Here is a 23,315-nt window from a genome sequence, read left to right as displayed (position 1 = left end):
AATTATAAGATGAAGAAGTTCCGGGGAGCTAATGTACAGCATGGTACCTATAGGTAGTAATATTGTATAGTATGCTTGAAATTTGCTAAAACAGTAGATCTAAAGTGTTCTCATCACACGCAGACACACACACACACACACACACACACAGGTAGGTAGGTGAGGTGATAGATGTGTTAATTAGCTTGATTGCGGTAATAATTTCATAACGTATACATATATCAAGTCATGTACACCTCAAGTACATACTATTATTACTTATTAACTATACCTCAATCAAGCTGGAAAAAAAAAGAGTAAAGAGTGGGAGAGGGAACTTAAGAGACACCCAAGTGCACTGTGTATTCTTTCATTAGATCCTCTTTTTCTGTTTTTTGTAAAAAAAACTGGTAAAAAAAACATATTTTGAACAACTGTGGAAATCCAAATGTGTACTGGAAATATATATTATTGAGGAGTTAATTTTGTTAAGAGTGAGAGTAGTAGTATAGTTATGTGGGAGGATGCTTTAATCTTCGTCAATGCATGCTGAAGGATTAAGGAAGGTGAAGTGTTATAACAGCTCTAATTTTCTTTCAAATGGTTCATCAAAAATTAAACACATACATAAAGCAATTTTGGGAAAATGTTGAATCTAGATGGAGGTTATACAGGTGGGCGATTCTTATATTATTTTTTCATTTTTCTGCATGTTTGAAAATTTTCATAATAAAAAGTCAAAGTAAATATTTCTCTCATTTATTTTAGGTGTCACCATGATGGTGGAAAGTAGACTTTTAATATCAAACCATTCTTATTCCTGCTTAATTGATTTTCACATGGTAGCTCAATGTTTGCTCAATGCATTAGTGAATAAATTATTCTTAACACTACTAATTAAGTTTTTGTCTTTAATAAATATTTATACATTTATTCATATTTTTATTCAACAAATATAATACAATCCTTGGATTCCCTATTTCCCAATGAGATGATCCATAAGAAGTGTTTTGACCATTTTTAGTGATTTACAGTGTCATTTGTCTACTAATAATTTATTAATTTAGCTTACACGTATATATTTAAAATGATGTATTATATAAAAATTATGTTAATTAGAAGTAGTGTTTTTGCTACTCTCATACTATAAGCACTATTAGATTCCACAAACACAGTTTTCTAGACTATATTGCCTTTATTTCCTCTATTCTATTTGAGATGCAGTATTTTTGGAATCTGTGTGACAGTCTCTGGAAGTTTTATCCCAAGCCACAAAATATGTGACAATCAAAAAAACAATCTATCTGATAGATGAATATTTTTTATTTATATTACTTGTTTTTAAAGTAACTTTTAAAAAGCCCTTTTATAATGAGATTTTACACTTGAATTGCTCAGTCAAAAGTCCACAAAATATTATTAAATCTTATTAAAATTCCTTAACTCCTTATTATCCATTATATCAGTGTTGTAACTGAGCAGGGCCCTATGCAGCCTTCCCAGAATAGACCCACCCCATGTCATCCACCTGCTGTTTTTCTGTAGGAAAACTTTAGTCAAAGAATAAATTTAATCAGAGAAGTGAGAAAATGCAGAAAGGAAAACAGCCAAGCAAGACAAAATAATAATGCTTCAGTCATTAAACAAACTCAAGGACTTTTAGTTCTTCCTCAAGGACTATAGATAATATTCTGAGCCATGTCCTTTGAGCTGTTTTGCAGATACTGAAGCCCCCAGCAGGTGGGAGAAGTTAGCTGCATGCTGCCCACAAGCACGTAGACCCCAGACCAGTTGGAACCAGGAGGTCGATGATGCTGATTCCTCATTACCTCACCACCGACCAGTCAGAAGAACGACCATGAGCTGACCATGCCCTGCTTTTTGAACACTGTAAGACTTCTCACTACCCCTTCCAGGGTGGGACACACAGTTGGGCAGGCATTAGCCAGCCGTGACCCCCTTTGCCTGGCAAAGCAATAAAGCTATTATTTTCTACTTTACCCAAAATTCTGTCTCCACGTTTCTATTCAGCACCAGAGTACAGAGGCCGAGTTTTGGCAACAGTATCTTCTCCAGACAAACCAAGCTAACATTAATGGACGCTGCTTTTGTCTAATATCTTCCCCAAATACTACCGGGTGGTTTAAAATAATTAAAGTGAGAGAGCATTGCATAATATGAGGTCTTGAATGGAAGGTGAAGGAAAGAATATAACAAATACCTTGTATTTGGGAACATAGGGCACTAACTGGATGTCTTGCATGAACCATCAACATGCTAGGTTCTGGGAATTCCAAGATGACAGACCCCGTCCCTGCTCCTGAGTTCTTGACTTCCCTTTACGCCCTCACACCAGTCATAGGTCTGATGGATGGCCAATCTTCCTAGTCTAGTGTGAACTTTTGGCTCCCTTCCTGGGTTCTGTTCTGTCTGTGACCTTTGAACTGCATCCATCTCTAGCATGCCTGGTGACTTCCTGGCCCAGTTAAGATCCACCTTCTGGTTCTTTCCACATCATGGGGATACCCAAGGGGCTTACTTCCTTCCTGGAGTTGTCCAGACTCTAGCAAAAGAGGCTGAGAGCCTCATGAAAAATGTTTGACGAGCTTTTGTGACTGGTTCGGTATGAGGTCAAGGAAGAGGTCATGACAGTATCTGCGAGGAGTGTTATAGGAATGTGGATAAGAAGAAAGTGGAGATTAGAAGAAGGACTGCTTGTGGGGGAAGACAATGAGTGTGCACGGGACCTGCTGAGTTGGGGTGGTGTCTGCTTGTGTAAGTGGGGGTATTTGGGGGCAGTTAGAGATGCAGGAAAAGAGAAAGGCCTAGCTGAAGTATACGATCTAGGACTCAACTACTCTGAGGCCCAGCGTGAACCACAGTTAAAGGCAAACGTGATAAAGCACAAAATAAAAAGAAGAGCAGGAAGCTTGGGACCAAAATTTGGGACCCCCTGATTTTAAGGGCACTGTAGACGAAGAAAGGTGAGTGAAGGGCACCCAGTGTGGGTGACTTCAGAACCTAGATTTAATGTGCTCACAAATGAACCCCTTGGGCTGACTTAGAGGATGGCTAAGTCACATAGGCACATATAAAAAGAGAAACTTCCAGGACATTCAACGCCATCCTGTGAGGATCAGTGGGTTTTCCTCTTTTCCTTACCTGGCCCTGTAGCCGGGTAACTGTCCTTTTCCTAACTGTCCTCTGCTGCCCCCCCTCTCACCACCACCCCACACACATAGATGCCTTGGCTTGCCTAATATCCACTGTTTAAGACCCAGTTCTGGCTTCACTTCTTTTTTTTTTTTCGGTACATGGGCCTCTCACTGCTGTGGCCTCTTCCTTTGCGGAGCACAGGCTCCGGATGCGCAGGCTCAGTGGCCATGGCTCACGGGCCCAGCCTCTCCGCGGCATGTGGGATCTTCCTGGACCGGGGCACGAACCTGTGTTCCCTGCATCGGCAGGTGGACTCTCAACCACTGTGCCACCAGGGAAGCTCCTGGCTTCACTTCTTAAAAAGATCCAGGCTAGGTGTTATCACTACATAATACCATTATAACACTCACAACATTGTATTACAATACTATTTTTAGGAAGACAAATTATTTAATAAAAGGACAGAAAATAAAGGATCACTTGCAAAAAATAATAGCTTTTATTATCTCTCACTCAGGCCTTTTGAATATTTCAAATATTTTCACACTATTGTCCATTGTGGTGGAGACTGGCTGTGCATCAGACCATTTCCCTCTCCTCTTTCTCATGGCCAGGCTACATGCCCCACGTCCCTTGCAGACACGTGTACGACTGACCAGTGTGAAGTTGGTAGAAGTGAAATGTGCCATTTCTGTGCCTGGCCCACAAGAGCTTCTCTCACGATCCATCTCTTTCTCTCTTTTCCCTATTGTCATCTGAATTCTGATGGCCAAGGTGACCTTGGAAGCCACACAGTGTCGTCTGCAGAGCTTTGTCAGCCAGGTGCCCTGAATTACCGTGTGGAGCAGAGTCTTCACCTCCTCCCCCTCCAGCTTCCTGCCACTGCCCATAAGACTTAATATGAGTGAGAAATAAACTTCTATTGGGTTATGCCACTGAGATGTGGTGGCTCATTTTTTATGTCATCTAGTGTTACCTTAATGAATAGATACTATAAGAATTGTGTTAAAATTCTTTCATGTCTAAATCTTGTTTAGAAGCATTTGGAAGAAGTCTGAGAACTGAGTTACCTCCCCAAGCAAAAGGGTGCATCAGGACCTGTCTTCACTGGCCAACATTCAAATTTAAATCTGGGGAATGTAAACTGGTGCAGCCACTATAGAAAACAGTATGAAGGTTCCTCAAAAAACTAAAAATAGAACAACAATATGATCCAGCAGTCCCACTCCTGGGTAATTATCCAAAGAAAATGAAAACACTGATTTGAAAAGACATATGTACCCCAATGTATGAGTGTCTCTCTCTCTCTCTCTCTCTCTCTCTCTCTCTCTCTCTCTCTCTCTATATATATATATATATATATATATATATATATATAAACAGAATATTACTCAGCTATAAAAACATAATGAAATTTTGCCATTTGCAACAACATGGGTAGACCTGGAGGATATTACACTTAGTGAAGTAAGTCAGACAGGGAAAAACAAATACTGTATATTCTCATTTATATGTGGAATCTAACAAAATAAAACAAATGAATATAACAAAACAGAAATAGACTAATAGATACAGAGAACAAACTAGTGGTTACCAGTGCAGTGGGGAGGGGCAAGATAGAGGAAGGTGATTAAGATGTATAAACTACTATGTATGAACTAAATAAGATACAAGGATGTAATGTACAGCACAGGGAATATAACTGATATTTTATAATAACTTTAAATGGAGTATAATTTATAAAAATATCAAATCATTATGTTGTACACCTGAAACTAGTATAGCATTGTAAATCAACTGTACTTTAATTTAAGAAAAAGATAGAATGGGATCATCAATCAGTCAATCAATAAATCTGGTGAAGTTGTCAAAGATTCAATTGTTGAGTTATTGAGCATCTCTGAGTGTTAGGTGGTGCATGACAGAAAGAAATACAGAAGTCAGCGAGAGAGACAGACAGATTATAAACATGGAACTTTTTGAGGGGACAAGTTCTTTATGTATTAACTATTCCAACCTTTCTTTGTAGTGATGCCCAAGTTCAGTCGTTGAGAGGCTCACTTGTTTTCCCATGGTTTTCCCATCCACCACCAGAGAAGTTAGCAAAGAGGTCAGGGAAGCCCATGAAGGGTCCCATCTTCCACATTTCCAGATTGGGAAGTCAGGGATTCACAGAAAAGTCAGGATGGCTTGGAGAGGACTAAATGGAGTCCCTAGCAGTGTGCCCCATGAAAATCTGCTGTAGGACTGAGTGAATGGGAGAGAAAAAGAGAGCCAAGACTGGAAAATGTTGAGGAAGGAGGTGAGGGCCTCCCAGGACAGGAGAACCAGCATGGGCACTTGTTAGTGAGTAGAAACGAGAGGAACGGGACCATGCAAGGACTTCTGGCTGGACCTCATGTGTTGCCTGCTTGGAGATGTGGTGTGTAGTGCCTGCTGAAATTGAACAGGACTTCTCTGCAGGATAAGCCAGACTTTCTGTTTCAAAGAGAAGTGAAAAAGAAATGCAGGGAAGAAAGATTCGTAGGATCCTACCTGGGATGACAGCGGGGGTGGAGGCCCTAAAGTCAGTTGGACATAATTGAACTTTGGAACAAAGTGGCTGTCCTTCACCACCCTGCAATGACTGCAATCTTCTAATTTTACTCACAACCAGTTAGATCACTTGAGAGGCACAGAGCTTTCCTGAAGTTATCCTGATAAACCAGAGAAAACAATGCATCGTTGCTTTAATATCATTGAAATTAACTACTACCTGCTATCTTCTTGTTCAGTTATGATGTTCTCAGTCCAGGTGAGAACAGCGCTTATCTCTGAGGTGCTCAAAGCTTTTGTGGCCATGATTTTATTTACTTACATGGTATTCCTAAGAGGTAGGTTGTGGATAGCTGTGATAGAATTAGAATTACCTTCACTTAATAAGATAGTCACAGGGCGTTAGGCAATTTCCCCAAGGTTATAAAGCAGGCAAAGTCAGGATGAAGTTGAATTTCTCAAGTGCACAGCACCAGGGTTGAATCAGAAAGAAGCTCTAAGTTAGATCTTTGAGATGTGACAGATTGGAACATGTTTCAGAAATAGCCATGGGGCTGACTCCTTGTCCTTCCCAGGTGGGTACTGGCAGCTGTCAACACTCATGGGACGGCTGACTACCATGTGCATGTACCTGTGCTAGGCACTGGGTCATTCAGGTAGTTTCTCTTATGGCTTCCATCCCCATGGAACTCATGGACTAAGGTGGGGATAAAACGTGTGTACAGAAATACAACTCTTCAGGATTAGAGAGCAAGAAGTCTCCAGTGGCAACATCCCAGAAGTCTAATGTCATTCCATAGTTATACATTTGTTCATTTTTTTCTTCCTTTATTTATTTACGTTTTTAATTGCAGTATAGTTGATTTACAGTGTTGTGTTAGTTTCAGCAAAGTGCTTCAGTTATACACACACACACACACACACATATATATATTCTTTTTCACATTCTTTTCCATTTTAGGTTATTACAAGATATTGAATATAGTTCCCTGTGCCATACAGTAGGTCCTTGTTGGTTATCTATTTTATATATAGTAGTGTATATCTGTTAATTCCAAACTCCTAATTTATCCCTCCCCCCCCCCCACGTTTCCCCTTTGGTGACCATGTTTGTCTTTTATATCTGTGAGTCTATTTCTGTTTTGTAAATAAGTTCATTTGTATCCTTTTTTTAGATATCACATATAAGCGATATCATATGATATTTGTCTTTCTCTGTCCTACTTCACTTAGTATGATCATCTCTAGGCATATTTGTTCGTTCATTCATCCAACAAATACATATTGAGTACGTACTCTGTGCTAGCTGCTGTGCTCTGTCCAGGTGACACAGTGGTGACCAGGAAGGACAGAACCCCTGACCTCATGACACTCATAGTCTATATGTGAACCGTCCAATACAATAATCATTAGTCACATGTGGCTACTTACATTCAAACTTAAATCATTCAAGTTAAATATATTTAGAGATTTAGGTTATCAGTTGCATGAGCCATATTTCAAATGTTGGACAACCACACATGGCTGGTGGCTACCTTACTGGGTGGGACAGTCACACAGTATTTCCATCATCACAGCAGGTTCCGTTGTTCCAAGGTCTGCAAATTATGGCCCACAAGCCATATCTGGCCTACCCCTTGCTTTTGCTATTTTCTTTCAAAATAAAGTTTTATTGGAACACAGTGACACCCGTTTGTTTATTGTTGTCCACGGCTGCTTTCACACTGCAAAGGCAGAGTTGAGTAACTGAGACAGGGACTTCGTGTCCCAAAGAACTGAAAATATTTACTGTCTGGCCCATTACAGAGAAAGTGTGCCAGCCCCCGGTCTAGATGAAAATACAGACCAGAGCAAATACTTACAAAAAGGGAAATGAAGGATAAGTCAGGGATCTATTGGAGCGGACAGGATGGGATCTGGCCTAGTCCAGGAAAAGAGAAAGGCCTCCCTAAAGAAGATGATGCTTAAAATAAGATCTGAATAGTCAGTAGGAGTTGATGAGGTGCAGTATTCCCAGCAGGAGGAAGAACCCAAAGAACTGTGGGGAGGGAAGCGGGTAGGGTGGTGGGCTGGCAGGGGTAGTGAGGGGGCAGGCATGGCTGTAGGTCAGTTCTAAAAGGGGAACTCCATCCACTTTGTCCATCATTAGTACTCCAGGGCTTAGAAGGGCATCTGATACGAAGTAGGTATCCAATAAATCTTTGATGAATCAATGGATGAATCAGCGGGGAGGTTGTGCAGAGCTCGTAAACTGAGCTTAGGACCACAGCCTTGATCCTGACAAGGGAAGCCATTGACGAGCTGTAAGCAAATGCCAGTCTAAAAACCTGATCTGATATGTGTTTTCAAAAGGCCCCCTGCAAAGCCATGCATGTGAATGGGTCTTCAGGGAGCCCTGACGTACCAATGATTCACAGTGATTCATGGCTGTATGGTCGGTAATTTTGAGAAAGATAAATATCATATGATATCTCTTATATGCAGAATCTTAAAAAAGATTATACAAATGAACTTATTTGCAAAACAGAGCTCACAGACTTAGAGAATGAAATTATAGTTACCGGGGGAAAAAGGATAGGGGGTAGAGGGATAGATTGGGAGTTTGGGATTGACATATACACACTGCTATATTTAAAATAGATAACCAACAAGGACCTACTGTATAGCACAGGGAACTCTGCTCAATATTCTGTAATAACCTAAGTGGGAATAGAATTTGAAAAAGAATAGATACAAGTATATGTATAACTGAATCACTTTGCTGTACACCTGAAACTAACATACCATTGTTAATCAACTATAATCCAATATAAAATAAAATAAAGTTTTTCTTGTATCCCTTGCAGAAGAATATTTGATGAAACATACTCGTTCCATTGATCCTGAACTTTTGAACCTATGACCAAAAATCAAAAGGAAAGTGTTTCTTGAGCTGCATGAGAACGAACCAACACCAGAGACGTGCTTTGCCATGGAAGTGAGGTGTGTACTGTAGCATCTCCTTCCCGTGCCAGGCAGCTGATGACTCATAGGTGAGTTAAAAAAAGGGTGGGGCTCTGGAAGCACACAAAACGTGGTTGGCTGAGCTCAGGGGACTGAACTTGGATTAGAAACAATGGTTTTTCTCTTTGAATCAAATTGAAACAATTTCTTCTTGCACCTTGATGATGCTGAACTACCATCTCTGGACCCCAACCAAAACTTCTCATCCCCTGAACATGGACCAAAGAGTGCCTGCCGTTCAACAACCTGAAGGAGCAGAAAATCCACCTACCCAGAAAGAGAGAAAGTTGCCGAGGATTTCATTGTTCTTCCTTCCCTGTGTGTTTATCAGGATTTGGCTCATGGCTGTACAGACCTATTCTGCTTGCCTCCTTCCCTCCTCTGCCTATCACCCTATAAAACCACTCACAATTTATGCACATCAAGAGCAGCCTAGGTTCATCTTCAACCTATAACCTGACTCATCTTTTGCTTGCCTTTGAAGACAGAATGTGTCCTTAAAGAGATGATGCTTAGTTGAATGTATACAGTTTTTTTGGCTGGAATCTTTGGTGTTCATGGAAGGCAGAGCATATTTGATTTTCCATGAAAACGTTTTGCTTCTTGGGAAAGTAAGCATAATGTCTCCAAACAACCAATTGCCCAAGAGTATGACAACATAACAATTTGTTTCTTTGCTTCCAAAACATCTGATAACATCCATGGTCACAGCTATAATTATCTGATTAACTTTTCTTACGTGGCATATAATGTTGAAAAAAAAAGTAACTTCTCCCAGAGCAGTGCTAGCCTTGACTAATTTTTACCTGTACTCCTGAATCAACCATTTAAAAATTCCAGGCATTTTTTTTTAGCCATCATAATTTATGAGCCTTAAGTAATGGCTGGGTGCAAGGCATGGGTCATCTGATTGGTATAAAGATCGATATTACACTTAAAAAGAGAAAACTGACATTCGTGACCTATTTATTTCAGCCATTGTATCATTTTCCCAGGTCACTATGTGGAGAACTTCTGTATCTTAGTCTGTAGACACATGATTCAGTGGTTTTGCAAAGAACTGACCGATGGGAAGCCATCAGTCAGATGGGAAGCCATCTAATGCCAGCCCCTTTTGCATAAACTTACAAACCAATCCGTCAAATCTTAACATCGGTTGTGAGATTTTCCCAAGTACCCCTAAGTTATTTGCATGGTTTGGCAAAAGCTGTTATTGCCAAGGGCTCCTTCGGGGTTTGTTTTGGGTTCTGTACTATGAAAAGCAGTATTGTGTAGAGGCTCTAGAAACTGGCAGTGGACAGGTGTGTGTCTTGCCCTGGATTGGCCATTTTGAGATATGGGCAAGTGTGCCTCAGTTCTGTTCTCTATTCTAGTAAGTGAGAAATGTGCCACTAACATCTAGAAAATGAGATAACATGCTTCTCTGAGATCTGAGATCATTTCTGCCATGATTATTCCAGTATTTGAGATGATCTGGAGCCTAGTTTCCTCAGACTATCAGAGTAGGTGACTGGGAAACATGCCATGTTGCAAGACCTAAGAATCCTTAACGCATCATCAATGTCATTGCCTCCGGGGAGACTCAGCAAAGGAACCAAGAAATTAATTGACTTGTGCTCCCCTGCGGGGTCTGGAAGCAAGCTTTCAGGATGGCCTGTGTTTGAAAATAAAGTTGAGGCTGTACAAGGGCTCAGAAGAAGGTAATTCTGGGGAGTACACATGCTACATGCCTTGAGGATGTAAAGACAAAGGTCAATGATTTTTAAAGAAAGATTTATAGGAAGTTGTGCTGTCTGGTGTGCCGTGTAAAATCACTTTGCTGCCTGGCTATGGAAATCTAAGGTAGAAACTAACATTTTACAAGACTTTCAGAATCTTACAGATTTCTAAAAATTACTAAAACTGACTCCCAAATCTGCTCTTCTGAGTAAGTGTAATAACCAAAATAGCACTTTTTCTCTTGCTGTGAATTAATCTGCTGAGGAATAGAGGTGCTGATTTTTTTTTTTTTTTTTTTTTTTTTTACTTCCTATCTGTTCTTGTAAAGGAACAGTTGACAGAGCTGTATGCACTGAGTAAGGGCTTGAAAAATACCTACGTATCCAGTCCTTTGAGACATTCCTGAACTTAGAGTTAAAAATGTCTGGGATTCTTGTCCAGCTCTGTCCCCATCATCCTTGTGTCTTTGGTCTCATTATCTTTCTTAGTTCTGTTTTGTTCATCCCAAAATGGGTCAGTAGCACTCAATACTTCACAGCATTGCTGTGAAAGTCCAACGACACGTTGGATATAAGGATCATTATAGTTGATGCTGAAGGTTAAAGGGGCAAAACATTGGTTGCTTTTAAAGAAATCATTCTAAGCCATGCATGCGCCACCATATTTACTTCTTACAATGATTCTATTAGTCAGGCACTACTATTATCCTCATCTTCCAGATAAGGAAACTGAGGCACAGAGATTAAGCTGCTTGTCCAAGGTCATAGAGCGACCGATGTGAAGCTGAAATTCAAGCCCAGGCGGTGTGAAGGGGAGGCCCTGCTCCCAACCTCTATATGATGGTTCAGTTTACTAGGACAGTAGGGCAGGAGATGGCAACAATTTATGTGATATTAGGGGTCAGAAAATCCTCCTATTACTTGCCACCCGTGTGGGTGATTATCTGACCTCTTTGAAACTTGGGTCCTTATACGTGAAATTTGAAAACAATAGGTGAGAATTAACAATACTTCAAAAAGCGTAAATACGTGGAGGGACCTTGTGTATGGCAGCAATCATTAACTGTAATTAATACTGATTTCTCTGACATTCTTTTCTAAGATAGGCAAAGAGGGAGGCTTTCTCCATGTGGCTCTTATTTTGGGAAATAGGAGAGGTCTTTACATCTTCCATGAGACAAATGCAACTTTGCATCATCAATTTTGAAATTGAAGCTAAAGAATTTGCAATAGCAGATACCACTCTGAGCCATCAAATACTGTAGTCCCTGGCTGTTTGCTTCCACAGGTTGGAGGTTTCAGAAACAAATGCACCTTTCCAGAAAGGGCCTTGGTCTGGGTATCAAGAGACCAGAGTGGGGGAGGGTGCCTCACACTGGTGTGACCTGTGAGACAGTCACTTCGTTTCGTTGAGCCTCATTCCTCCATGTGTAAGAAGACAGGGCATGGTATGGAATTTTAAGAATTTCTAAAGTGAGTTCCCTTCCTGCCAGCTGGATTATACTCCAGACAAAAAGGGAAAATGGCTCTTGAACCCGTCAGAATTTTAGGTGTACAACCGGGGAGTTTCTCGAGTGAGGTAGCCTTCTGCTGAGTCTTTCATCTCACAGATGAATTTACACTTGATTCAGCTCACGGTTTTATAAAATCTTTGCACAGTCAAAACTATATAATGAAACCTTTCCCAGCAAGAAAAATCGAAAGGTAGTGTAGGTCAAAATTCATTGAATGGAATTATCTGCACATTTTGTCTCAAAAGAAGAAAAAAGAAAGAACGATGGACAAATATTGAAATCTGGTTAATAATTTGCATGTGGAAGGGTTTAGGGGTGAAGTCTATTGATTCTCCAACTTTCTTTGAAATGCACCAAACATATGGTTTGATGGATGAATAGAGGGATGGAGAGACAGACAAACGTGTGATGAAACAAATATAGTAAAATGTTAACTGCAGTTTCTAAGTGGTAGGTATATGAGTATTCAGTGTAGAACTCTTTAATTTTTCTGTAAGTTTGCAAATATTTATAATAAAATGTTTGAGGAAAAGGCTTTTTTTTTTTTTTTTTTTCTAGTGATAAAGACATAGACCCTGGGGTCAGTCTGCACTAACTAGAGGTTTAATCTTAGACAAACTTACTTAACTTTTCTATGACCAGTTGCCTCATATAAAAAATAGGGATAGGAATAGTATTAAAGTCACAAGGTTGTGGGAATCAAATAAGTTTGTATTTAGAAAGTTCCTAGCATATAGTGTGATGGAAAATTTGTTAAATGAAATTTTAAAAATCATTTCATATACAGGGTCATGAATGGGGAAGCAGATTATTCTGATTTTTCTTGGACATTCAACCCTGAGAATGCAGAATTTTATTAAAACCAGATGACAGGTTATATAACTTGAGGTATTAATCATTTTCCTTCTAATCCAGGCATATTTCATCTCCTATTAAGAGGTAGTAGAATCATCAGGATAAATCAATAATATTTAATTTCTATTTTCATCTCCTTCAAAAAGTTCCACCTCCTTAAAGCATATTCCTTGACCCCAAACTTAGAGTATACATAATATCTGGATATCGATATAAAAGCACGTAGTTACCTGGTCACACAAAAATCTAGTGATTTAGTGATTTCTAAAAAGAAGGCAGTGAATAGTAGTCATGTTCTCCAACAAAGGGTGGGAAACCTTTAATTAATATTAGGTAAATTACTAATAAATTAGTGATTAATTAGTGTATTAATTAATAAGAGGTTATACACCTTGAAATCTGCAAGAAGCTTGTGTATCATGAGTGGGGATTTTCAGTCTTTTAAAGAACCAGGCCTGTGGACAGCAAATGGCAATTGAAATAAACAAAACAAACTGAAATCCGAGTTTTAACAAACACTAGATTAGTAAAAACAGGTGGTCTTTAATCATTGCACAACTATTATTGAGCACTTATTGTGTACAGGCTCTGGTATATGTTCTGGGGATTTGGCAGTGAGATAGAAATCTCTGCCTGGGTGGAGTTCCCATTCTAGAGCCAGAGGCAGACAATAGATAGGAAATAAATTCAAGTGTGTGTGTGTATGTGTGTGTGTGTGTGTGTGTGTGTGTAGATGGTGTTAAATACTAAAGAACCAAGCAAGATCAGGAAAGGGAGTCAGGAAGAAAGTATGTCGCAATTTTTATAGGATTGTGAGTAATATTTGACTTGAAAGAAGGGAGGTGCAGGCACCTGGATTTCTGGGAAGTGCAAATGGGGGAGGATGTGGGAATGTCCTGAGGTGGGAGGATGCAGGGCTGCTGGCTCTAGTGTGGCTGGAATACACTGAGCCCTGGGAAAAAGGAGGTGAGTCAGTGAGGATCAAGCCATGGCTCCTTGTGGTCACTGTAAGAATTTCAGCTTTTACTTGAGGCTAGGATACAAAAGGCCATGAGACGTTTTCACTTACTAGAAAACTCTCTAGAGCCCTCCCTGCTGTAGAAGCTGTCTGAGGCAATCCTGCCCACAGTCCTGGCTTGTCCTTTTTTTCAGCTGACCCAGCTTGGACATGGTAGTGAGGACACCATCTTGCAGGCGAATCCTCCTGGCTCAGCTGTTCTAGGTCCAGCCAATTGAGGCCCCAGATACCCTGGAACAGGGAAGAGCTGTCTCCACTGAGTCTTTTCTGAATTCCTACCCAGTAGAATCCATGAGCATAACAAAATAGTGGTTGTTTAATGTCATTCTGTTTTGGGATGGGTTGTCATTCTGTAATGAATAACTGGGACACAGGGAAAAGGCATGAGGCTCCCGTAACAATCAAGGTGAGAGACAGTGGTGGCTGAGACCAGAGTGGTTGCTGTGGGGAGGTGAGGAGTGGTCAGATTCTGGATATCCTGAGAAGGTAGGATCATGAATTTGCTGACTCATTGAATACAGAAGGAAAAAGTCATGAACAATACCCAGGTTTTTGGTTTGAGCCACTGGAAGGATAGAATTGTCATTTACTGAGATGGGAAAGACTATAAAGGAAACACGTTAGGGACAGAGGGAGGGAGTACTGGGGGCTCAGTTTTGGACATGTTAAGTTGGAGATGCCTTTGGTCATCCAAGCAAAAGATCAAGGAAGCAGTTGGAAATGACATATATACATACACACACACACACATATATATATATATATATATATATATACACACACACATACACACAGCTGCACATATATACATGTACATATAGTAATGAGACAAGGTCAGATCATCAGGAGAAATCTGCAGTTAGAAAAGAGAACGGGTACAAGGACTGAGCCTTGGTCACTCTATTGTTCAAAGATCAAGGAGTTGAGGAAAACCAGGAATAGACACTGTAAAGGAACAGCTGGTGATATAGGAGGGTCATAACTTGGAAGCCAAGAGAGAAAAGGGCTTGAAGGAGGAGGAGTAATTACTTGTGTCAAGTGCTGCTGACAGACCGAGTAAAATGAAGCCACCATTGGATGAGGGAATTCAAGGATTTAAGACTATCATTTATTGAGCACCTATTACATGCCAGGCATTGTACTGAACACTCTTACAATATCAGTAGAGGGGTAAGAGTTGCAGGCAGACTTTAATAGATAATAGTCACTATTTATCAAGTATCTACTACACATGTGATAGTTACTGGGAGTCTTACATACACTCTCTTATCTAATCTTCACAATTGCCTTGTGAGGTATGGATCAGAGCCGTGATGCTACTTCCCCAATGTGGCACAGCTAGTAGGGAGCAAAGCTAGTACTCATACCCATTTCTGCTGATGTCAAAGCTTGTCTTCCTGCTATCATTCTTCCTTAAGTGGTTCCCCGGGAAATCCTGAGGGGTGCTGGGATATGAAAAGCCACCAGGAAAGAAATATCTTCCTGGGGAGTTCATTTATACTCAAGGTTTTCAAGGAGGATATAAAAGTAGTTTTACAGTAAAATAAATATTATTAAAATAGTATTATAAAGTGGGGTACAAAATTCTAATATACATTTTTAAATAAATTAATACCACATGTGGGCTTGTGGTCTGAGTCACTTTGGCTTATGTTTGGTTTTCTCTCCTTGGTAGATCAATTTATGAATCCCTTTACCCTGTCTTCTCTGGAAAGCCTGATTTGTTGGTTTTTCTGAGCAGGGTGTGAGAGCTGAGGTTCTTAACCTGGGCATCAGAGAAAGTCAGGAAACACATGAATCCTCTACATGGAAAATTCTGTAATACAGAAAGTGCCTATCAGCTTCTCAAAGGATTTTTGACTTCCAAAAGGATAAGCTCCACATGGCAGAGAAAGAACAGTCAGGTATAAGTTGTAGTTGACTGGATAATCATAATTTACACATAGCCTTTTCCTGGGCAACTTTTGAAGGCCCAGTTATACCACGTCTAGAGAATAATAATGGTGACCAAGCTATATGAGTGCATTGTCTAACAAAAGGTTTGTGTGTCACTTCCTACAAAGTCTGAGAGATGAAGTTTGAGCAGTGAAATGGTATCAGTTCTATGACATTTTGTCATCTAATATTTGAAATCAGGGTTAGTCAGAGAAATCTAGTACAACTGGTTGGGTCATAATTGTTCCTAAAACTTGCATACTCCAGGATCAAGTATTAATGTAACAACTCAGGAAAATTAAGATGTAAGATACATCTATTGCTTTTAAAAATATAAAGTAAGTCTAAATTAAGAAGATCCAAATTCCCTGAATCACTCTATTTATGACCTCTTATTTTTCTCATCCTATTTGCCTATAGTTCAGAGATTACAGATTTGTGGCTGGTAGCAATGTCTCATTAAACTCTACACTATTGGAAATTTGAAGCATTAGATGCCAATACTTAAAAATCAGGATATTCTCTCTCCCTCCCACTCCATCTGGATTTCCAGTTTCTTTTGAAAATCATAAGATCTGTCAACATAGGACCTGCTTTCTCTCATGGTGACAATGAGCTTTGTTCAGGTAAACCCATGCTTACCACTTCCTGTTGTCCACACCAGGCCTTACCAGCCTGCTGGGCATTTGTAATCTTAACCTCTGCTGTAATCAAATGATCTTCAATGTGGCAAAACTTTTGGTTGAAGCAGGATTTAGAGGGAACTGTGATGGATGAAGTACATTGTGGAGAACAATTCTGAATACTTCTCTGAACTATGTTCATAGTGTTTGTTTGTTTGTTTCCAAAGGTTTAATCTAAATTGTGAATTACTGGGCCAATGACTTTCTTTCTAATATGGTGGCAACAACTTCTCACATGAATTTACAGGTTGATATACTTTAGAATTCCAGTAAAACTACATTAGTTCAGGCCAATTGAGACAAGGTGACAATACTTAGTAGAAAGATTAAATCAAGTGTATTTCAAAATAAATGTAGTGGATTTCTTGAGAGTAATTAGGTTAATGTCAATCTACCTCTACTTGTGTTTCTAAAGAGAATCATTTTCTAGGAAACTTTCACCAATAGATAAAATTAATTTATAATTGGCAGATATTAAATATACTTTAAAACATGTATTCATTTAATTAACAAAACATCTGAACCAGAACACATACATGCTTCTTTGCCTGCTCTTTCTTCATAGATAAGGCAACAAGTTACAGACCTCCTCAGATTGAATAGTTACACTTCAGATTTGACAGCATCCAAGTGATTGTGTTTTTGCATAGTTGATATTTGAGTTCATTGTATTTGGTTTTACCAGCCGGACACTCATCTTAAGCATACAGTCCTTATGCAAAACACAAAATAAAACACAACAAAATTGTAAAGCTTAGGGAAAGGCATCTTTGCCAAAGATTGATGGCCAAAACAAACTCTTTCCTCAAAATGAAAGCACTGAAAATGGTTGTAATGAGACTGTACAATGATTTTTCTAGGCATTTTAAAGAAATAGAATATACATGTGTTTACATGTTTATTGTTGCTTAGCAAACCACCACCATACTTAAAACAACAATCATTTGTTTGCTTGGGACTTCCCTGGTGGCACAGTGGTTAAGAATCCGCCTGCCAATGCAGGGGACACGGGTTCAAGCCCTGGTCTGGGAAGATCCCACGTGCCGCGGAGCAACAAAGCCTGTGCACCACAACTACTGAGCCTGCGCTCTAGAGCCCGAGCCACAACTACTGAGCCTGCATGCCACAACTACTGAAGCCCACGTGCCTAGAGCCCATGCTCCGCAACAAAGAGAAGCCACCTCAATGAGAGGCCCACGCACCACAGCGAAGTGTAGTTCCCACTCCGCCGCAGCTAGGGAAAGCCTGCACACCGCAATGAAGACCCAACGCAGCCATAACTAAATAAAGATATTAAAAATAAAAAGTCTGATAAGCAAACCCAGCTTAAAAAAAAAACCCCAATCATTTGTTTGCTTAAGGATCTGTAATTTGGGCAGAGCCCAGTGGGGACAAGTCATGTATACTCCATGAAGTATAATTGGAACAGATAGACTCCAGGGATGGAGGATCCCCTTCTAAGAGAGCTGACTCACACAGTTTACAAGCTGGTGCTGCATCTTGCCTAGGTGCACAGCAAGGATACTTGGTTTCTCTCTATTTGGGCTTCTCTTGAGCTGCTTGGGCTTCCTTCAAATGTGGTGGCTGGGTTCCAAGAGTGAGTGTTCTACGAGGACTGGGTTCAAACTTCAAGGTTTTTGGTAAAGACTCAGTTTGTTTAAGGTCCTCAAAGCAAAATGGACTAAAACCAGTGATTAAGGATCATGATAGTAAAGACAACTTCATCTATATCACAGAGGGGAAAACAGGCCTTTGTCTGCCCTACTGCACTAAGAACTCAGCAGGGTTTCTTCTTTCTGGAACATACTTTTTAAGCCATAATTGAGGCTCTCAGTGGGAACCAATTTCAACTAAGTAACACCTAAATATATCTGAGCAAATAGGTTCTGGATGGTCCTTCCTTCAGAAAGAGCTGTTGGAAAAGGCAGTAGCCTCCCTGATATTTCCTGCTGCTCTTAGGGAAGCTTCAGTGTCCAAAGATATTCACAGTCTTGTAGGAGCACTTAGTAATGAACCTTTAGGATCCTGGCTCTTGTCCTTAGGAATGGTTGTAACCATTTAGCTAAGTCTCTAACCTCAGACACTAGAAGGTGGTTACAAAACCAAGATAAAGTAGAGAGAGAGAGAGAGAGAGAGAGAGAGAGAGAGAGAGAGAGAGAGAGAGAATGGCTTTGAGGGCATCTCTATCCAAATGAGAGCCTTCAGGGTCAGAATGGTCCAGAGGGTGAGAAGGCCAGTGGCCAGTGTTACAGCCATTTTAGGGGCAAAGAGTGTCTTGAGTGGTAGTGGTCTGATTCGATACAGCGACGAATAGATGGTGGGTATTAGTATGATTGCCCTCGTGCAAAGAATGAGAGTTGAGTATTTTCTCTTCACATTATACTCATCTAGGAGAGGCCAGACCTGAGGTTTTAGGTAGACAATTCCAAGGCTAGGGCAATGCCTTTTGTTAAGAGGGGAACCTATTTGGGGGACCACAGCCTATTCACACACAACCCGCGCTCCAGAGGGCCCCCCCCAACCTCTTTCATTCCACTGGACACACAAATTTCCTTCACTGAATGGTGAGCTGGCCCCCAGCCAGCCCCACCTGTCCTGTGATCTTAGAACAATCTCACTGCCCAACCTCCCCACCCCCGACCCCGGTTCTCCCGCACAGGTTCCTTGCCCAGCTTCTCATTTTGCAACGGTGAAGCTGCCTGTTTGGCTATGCTAACCTGCTCCCAAGCAGGTGAACTCACCCCTGCTGCTCAGAACAGAGGACCTGGGCATCCAATGGGAAGCTGGCAATGGCCTGCCTGTTCGTAAGCAGCTTGCAGACCCGGCTCCCTCTTTGAATGAGCTGACAACATTTCTTGGGTTCTTCCCCTTCCTCAGTACATTCCCCTCAAACATTCTGTCAGAGCAGGAGCCAAAAATTTTACAAAAAGTATCACATGGGAAAACAATTCAAAGTCTGTTTGGTTCCTGTGTGCAGCCTGTAACAATAAGCCACACTTTCTGAAGTGTCTTAAAAAGGAATGCTTGGGTTGTCAAGTTTCAAAGAAAGACTTTGGCCCCGAATCAAGCTGTAAGCTATGACAAGGCCCCACCAAACACCAAAAAGAAGTCCCCTTTTAATCCGAGAGGCACTCCTCACGTACCAGGGGAAAACCTACTCCACGTAATCTCAGCAGCGTTTACTTTCACTTCCTCTTTTTTGCCCCTATGAAGTTTGATGCATGCAGTCTGTTGTGATTTCCTGATAGACTGAAATTTAGCTGGAGAGTTTTAGCCTTCACAACTGTTTTCTCCAAAATGCTTGAGAGAAAACAAAAGTCTAGCAGGGACATTTTTATGTTAAGGGCTTAAGGCTCTTGGATCTACGTGTGTCCTCTCTTGTACAGAGAAGAAATTCCCTCCTTAACCCACGTCCAAACTTTTTAGTAGCCAAGCATTTGAAATTAGCTGAAGTAAAGAGTCAAAACACAGAAAACACTTCCTGCCAAGAACTTTCAGCTAGGACAGCTTCAAACAGCTTTACAACAAATATTGAAATGTTCAGGTCATTTAGAGCAAGGGAGAGGGATTGCCCCTTACCTGGGCTTCTTTCACCATCCCGTTCTTTGTGCAGTTTTTTCTGCGACAGTGGTCACTCTGATTGTGAAGTGTTCCATTGCAAATAGCACCACCTCCAGGATCAACCATTTGTGTGAAATTGATGGAAGTGGCAGATTTTCCTTCAGAGGCTCTTGGCAAGCTTGACTTTTGAAGCTGGTGAGGGAATGGGATAAAGCACTTCAGACTGAGTGCTTGAAGGAATCCTACCAATCAGGCTTTTCCAGAAGAAGAGCGACAGCCTATCTTTTGGGAAGATCTTTGAAGCTAAAAACAAATGATTACCTTTACACTCTTGAAATCAGAATGTGGCCTCCATGGTAACAGAACTGCTCCTGAAACTATAAAGGAGATTGCCAGCTCCTTGCCTGGACTGAGGCAACCAGGAGGCTGCAAAGCCAGTGGCAAACTGCGAGGAGGCCAGCAGGGAGGTGGAGAATCTTTTAAAGACACACACACACACACACACACACACGCCACTGTACACTCCCCAGGTGTCTCCTATGGAGGACAGTCAGTGCCAAATAGACGTCTATCCCCTTCTCACCTCCCTCCTGCATCTAATTACATTTTTGTTTGTAAACCAAGGTCAAAGTCAACACTTCTTCTTGCGGTAAAATAACATTCAGAAGTGGTTGCCAGGGGCCACAGGGAGGAGAGATAGGAAGCTACTGTTTAATGGGTACAAATTTCTGTTGGAGAAGATGGGAAAAGTTGGGGCGATGGATGGTAGTGATGATTGCCATGTGAATGCCACTGAACTATACACTTCAGAATGGTTAAAATGGTAAATTTTATGTAATGTATATTTTACCATAATACAAAAATGGCAAAAATACAATTCAGACCCACCTTATGTTAAAACCAGTGACATCAGGACTTCCCTCGTGGCTCAGTGGTTAGGAATCCACTTGCCAGTGCAGGGGACACGGGTTTGAGCCTCGGTCTGGGAAGATCCCACATGCCGTGGAGCAACTAAGCCCGTGTGCCACAACTACTGAGCCCACGTGCCACAACTACTGAAGCCTGTGTGCCTAGAGCCTGTGCTCTGCAACAAGAGAAGCCACCGCAATAAGAAGCCCATGTACTGCAACAAAGACCCAACGCAGCCAAAAATAAAATAAATTAACTAATTAAATAAGTTCTTGGTGAAAATGAAAAAACAAAACAAAACAAAAAACCCCAGTGACATCAATGAGAGGTACTGACTCATCCAGAATTCCGGTAAGACAGAAGTCTGGGAGACAGGATATTTGGTTTCTCATTATAGCTGAATCACCTTGATCATGTGACCTTGGGAAAGCGATTTTTTCTCTCTTTTTGCCTCCGTTTCTCCAGCTATAAGATGAGATAAAACATTTTTTGTGGGCTAACGTCTGATGAAGTAGTTTGTTACAGACATAGGTGTTGTGAGGTAGCATCCCAGTCCTGACACCTCTGGTTTACTCATCAACTCCTATTCTCTCAATGCACCAGTCACCAGAGAGGTCTGTTTTCTCCTCTCACCATCTAAAGGCATTGTGGTGACATGGTTGGTTGGACAGTGTCAATCATTTACAGCCTGTTGAATCCTTGCCCTCATGGTTCTCCTGAATGGAGGCTTCTTTAACATCAGACACTCAGAAAAGAAACCCATTTATTGGGTCAGTAGGCACAAACAAACAAGAAACACAACAAAAAGACAGACATTGTCCTGTTGTCAGAGCCTCATTTCCTGGTTCTTGGTTCTCTTGGGCAGGGTTTGTTTCCCCTCTAAGAAGATGTGGCAAACAGAGGAAGTGATCATAATGCCTCTCCCAAGCATGATTAGCCTGTGAAGGTGTCCTTTTCCCCCATCCCACAGAGACCTAGAGGAATAAAATAAGGTCTTGGGCCAAATAATGGAATAAATACCAAGTGTGCCTTCCCTTTCATGTCTCAAGGTGAGAATCTTTATTGCATTTCTCCCAACCTTTGTCATCAGAGCAGAACTTGTCTCTTCAGTGGCCGTTACAGTAGGATTTGGGAGTTGAACCTGTGTTGGCTTAATTCCTTCTAGACTTAACACAAAAAAGAGAAGAAAAGGGAAGGGGGGGGGGCACTGATAACTGCCGGCGTGACTGCCTCCGTTTAGAAAGGCACACTGAAGACATGGTGTTATTTTGACTGAGCTCTACTGACCCGTACAAAGTTATTTTTTGAATAAGGATTTTGAGATAAAACTTATGAACCTTATATGCTTCCTCCCCTTCTCCTTTTTCCCCCTCTTCTTCCCTCATTACTGTCCTCTTTTGAATTTCCTTTCATCCTTCTTACTCCTCTTCATCTTATTCTTCTCATTTTTCTTTATCTTTTTTTTTTTTTTTTACAAGGGGGCAAAAACCACAAATAAAGAAAACATGTCAAGGGAAGGGGAGACGGATAAATTAGGAGTTTGGGATTAAAATATACACACTACTATATACAAAATAGTTAACCAACAAGGACCTACTCTATAGCACAGGGAACTATAGTCAATATCTTGTAATTACCTATAATGGAAGGTAATGTAAAAAAGAATATGTATATTTATATATACATGTAAAACTGAATGACTTTGCTGTACACCTAAAACTAACACAACATTGTAAATCAACTGTATTTTGATAATTTTTTTAAGAAAGAAATGAAAGCATGTCAAAAATGCTGAAATCTTCTTTTTTTTCCATTCCTAATCTCAATTGCCAAATTTAGGTAACCATACGTTAACCTTCAGGGAGTATCTACTACATGTTCTCATTTTTGAAACTTGTCTACTTGCCATATTGGAATATGTGAATTTCTGTGTGCACAGAATCATCCTAGCACTCCAACCATCTGGTATCAGGTACCGTGGATGTGTACAATCAGTGTGCCTATTGTTTCATATCACCTCCAGTCAAAATAAATGTGGAGGTCTGTTTGAGTGAGTGGTGGCTTTCAGTTTTAAGATATCAATTGCTATTGGTCTGAATGTTTGTATCCCCCCAACATTCACATGTTGAAATCCTGACTCGCAAAGGTAAAGCTATTAGGTGCTGAGGCTTTTGGGAAGTCCCTTATAAGAGGCCCAAGAAGCTCCCTTGGTCCTTCAGCCATCTGGGGTTACCTCGGAAAGGTGGCTGCTTAGGACGCAAACCCTCACCAAATTTTCTAGTGCCTTGATCTCGGACTTCTCAGCCTCCAGAACCGTGAGAAATAAATTTCTGTTGTTTAACAGCTACTTAGTTCATGGTATTTTGTTACAGCAGCCCGAGTAGGCTAAGAACTCAATCAACACTAAAACACAAACTAAATATCAAGTATGATTCTGTGTCTCTGAATA

At 40.7% G+C, this 23,315-nt stretch overlaps 1 protein-coding gene across 3 annotated transcripts in view; it reads right to left on the bottom strand.

The window, feature by feature from the left end:
- SPTLC3 (serine palmitoyltransferase long chain base subunit 3) overlaps positions 1–20,361 on the bottom strand; it is a 125,840-nt gene extending 105,479 nt beyond the window's left edge. The window contains exons 1-2 of one of the 3 annotated variants that reach the window (XM_032603781.1): positions 20,279–20,361; positions 19,976–20,149 (exon numbers count right to left, since the gene is read on the bottom strand). In XM_032603781.1, coding sequence (XP_032459672.1) covers positions 19,976–20,083 — 108 coding nt within the window. In that variant the 5' untranslated portion in view covers positions 20,084–20,149; positions 20,279–20,361. Of the gene's footprint in view, positions 1–19,975 lie in introns of all 3 variants that reach the window. The other 2 variants (XM_032603783.1, XM_032603782.1) reach the window with 2 other exon arrangements.
- Between the last annotated feature and the right edge of the window lie 2,954 nt (positions 20,362–23,315).

The sequence above is a fragment of the Phocoena sinus genome, chromosome 15 (assembly GCF_008692025.1).
Source record: "Phocoena sinus isolate mPhoSin1 chromosome 15, mPhoSin1.pri, whole genome shotgun sequence".
Classification (NCBI taxonomy): domain Eukaryota; kingdom Metazoa; phylum Chordata; class Mammalia; order Artiodactyla; family Phocoenidae; genus Phocoena; species Phocoena sinus.
This window is presented reverse-complemented; position numbering and strand designations above follow the sequence as displayed.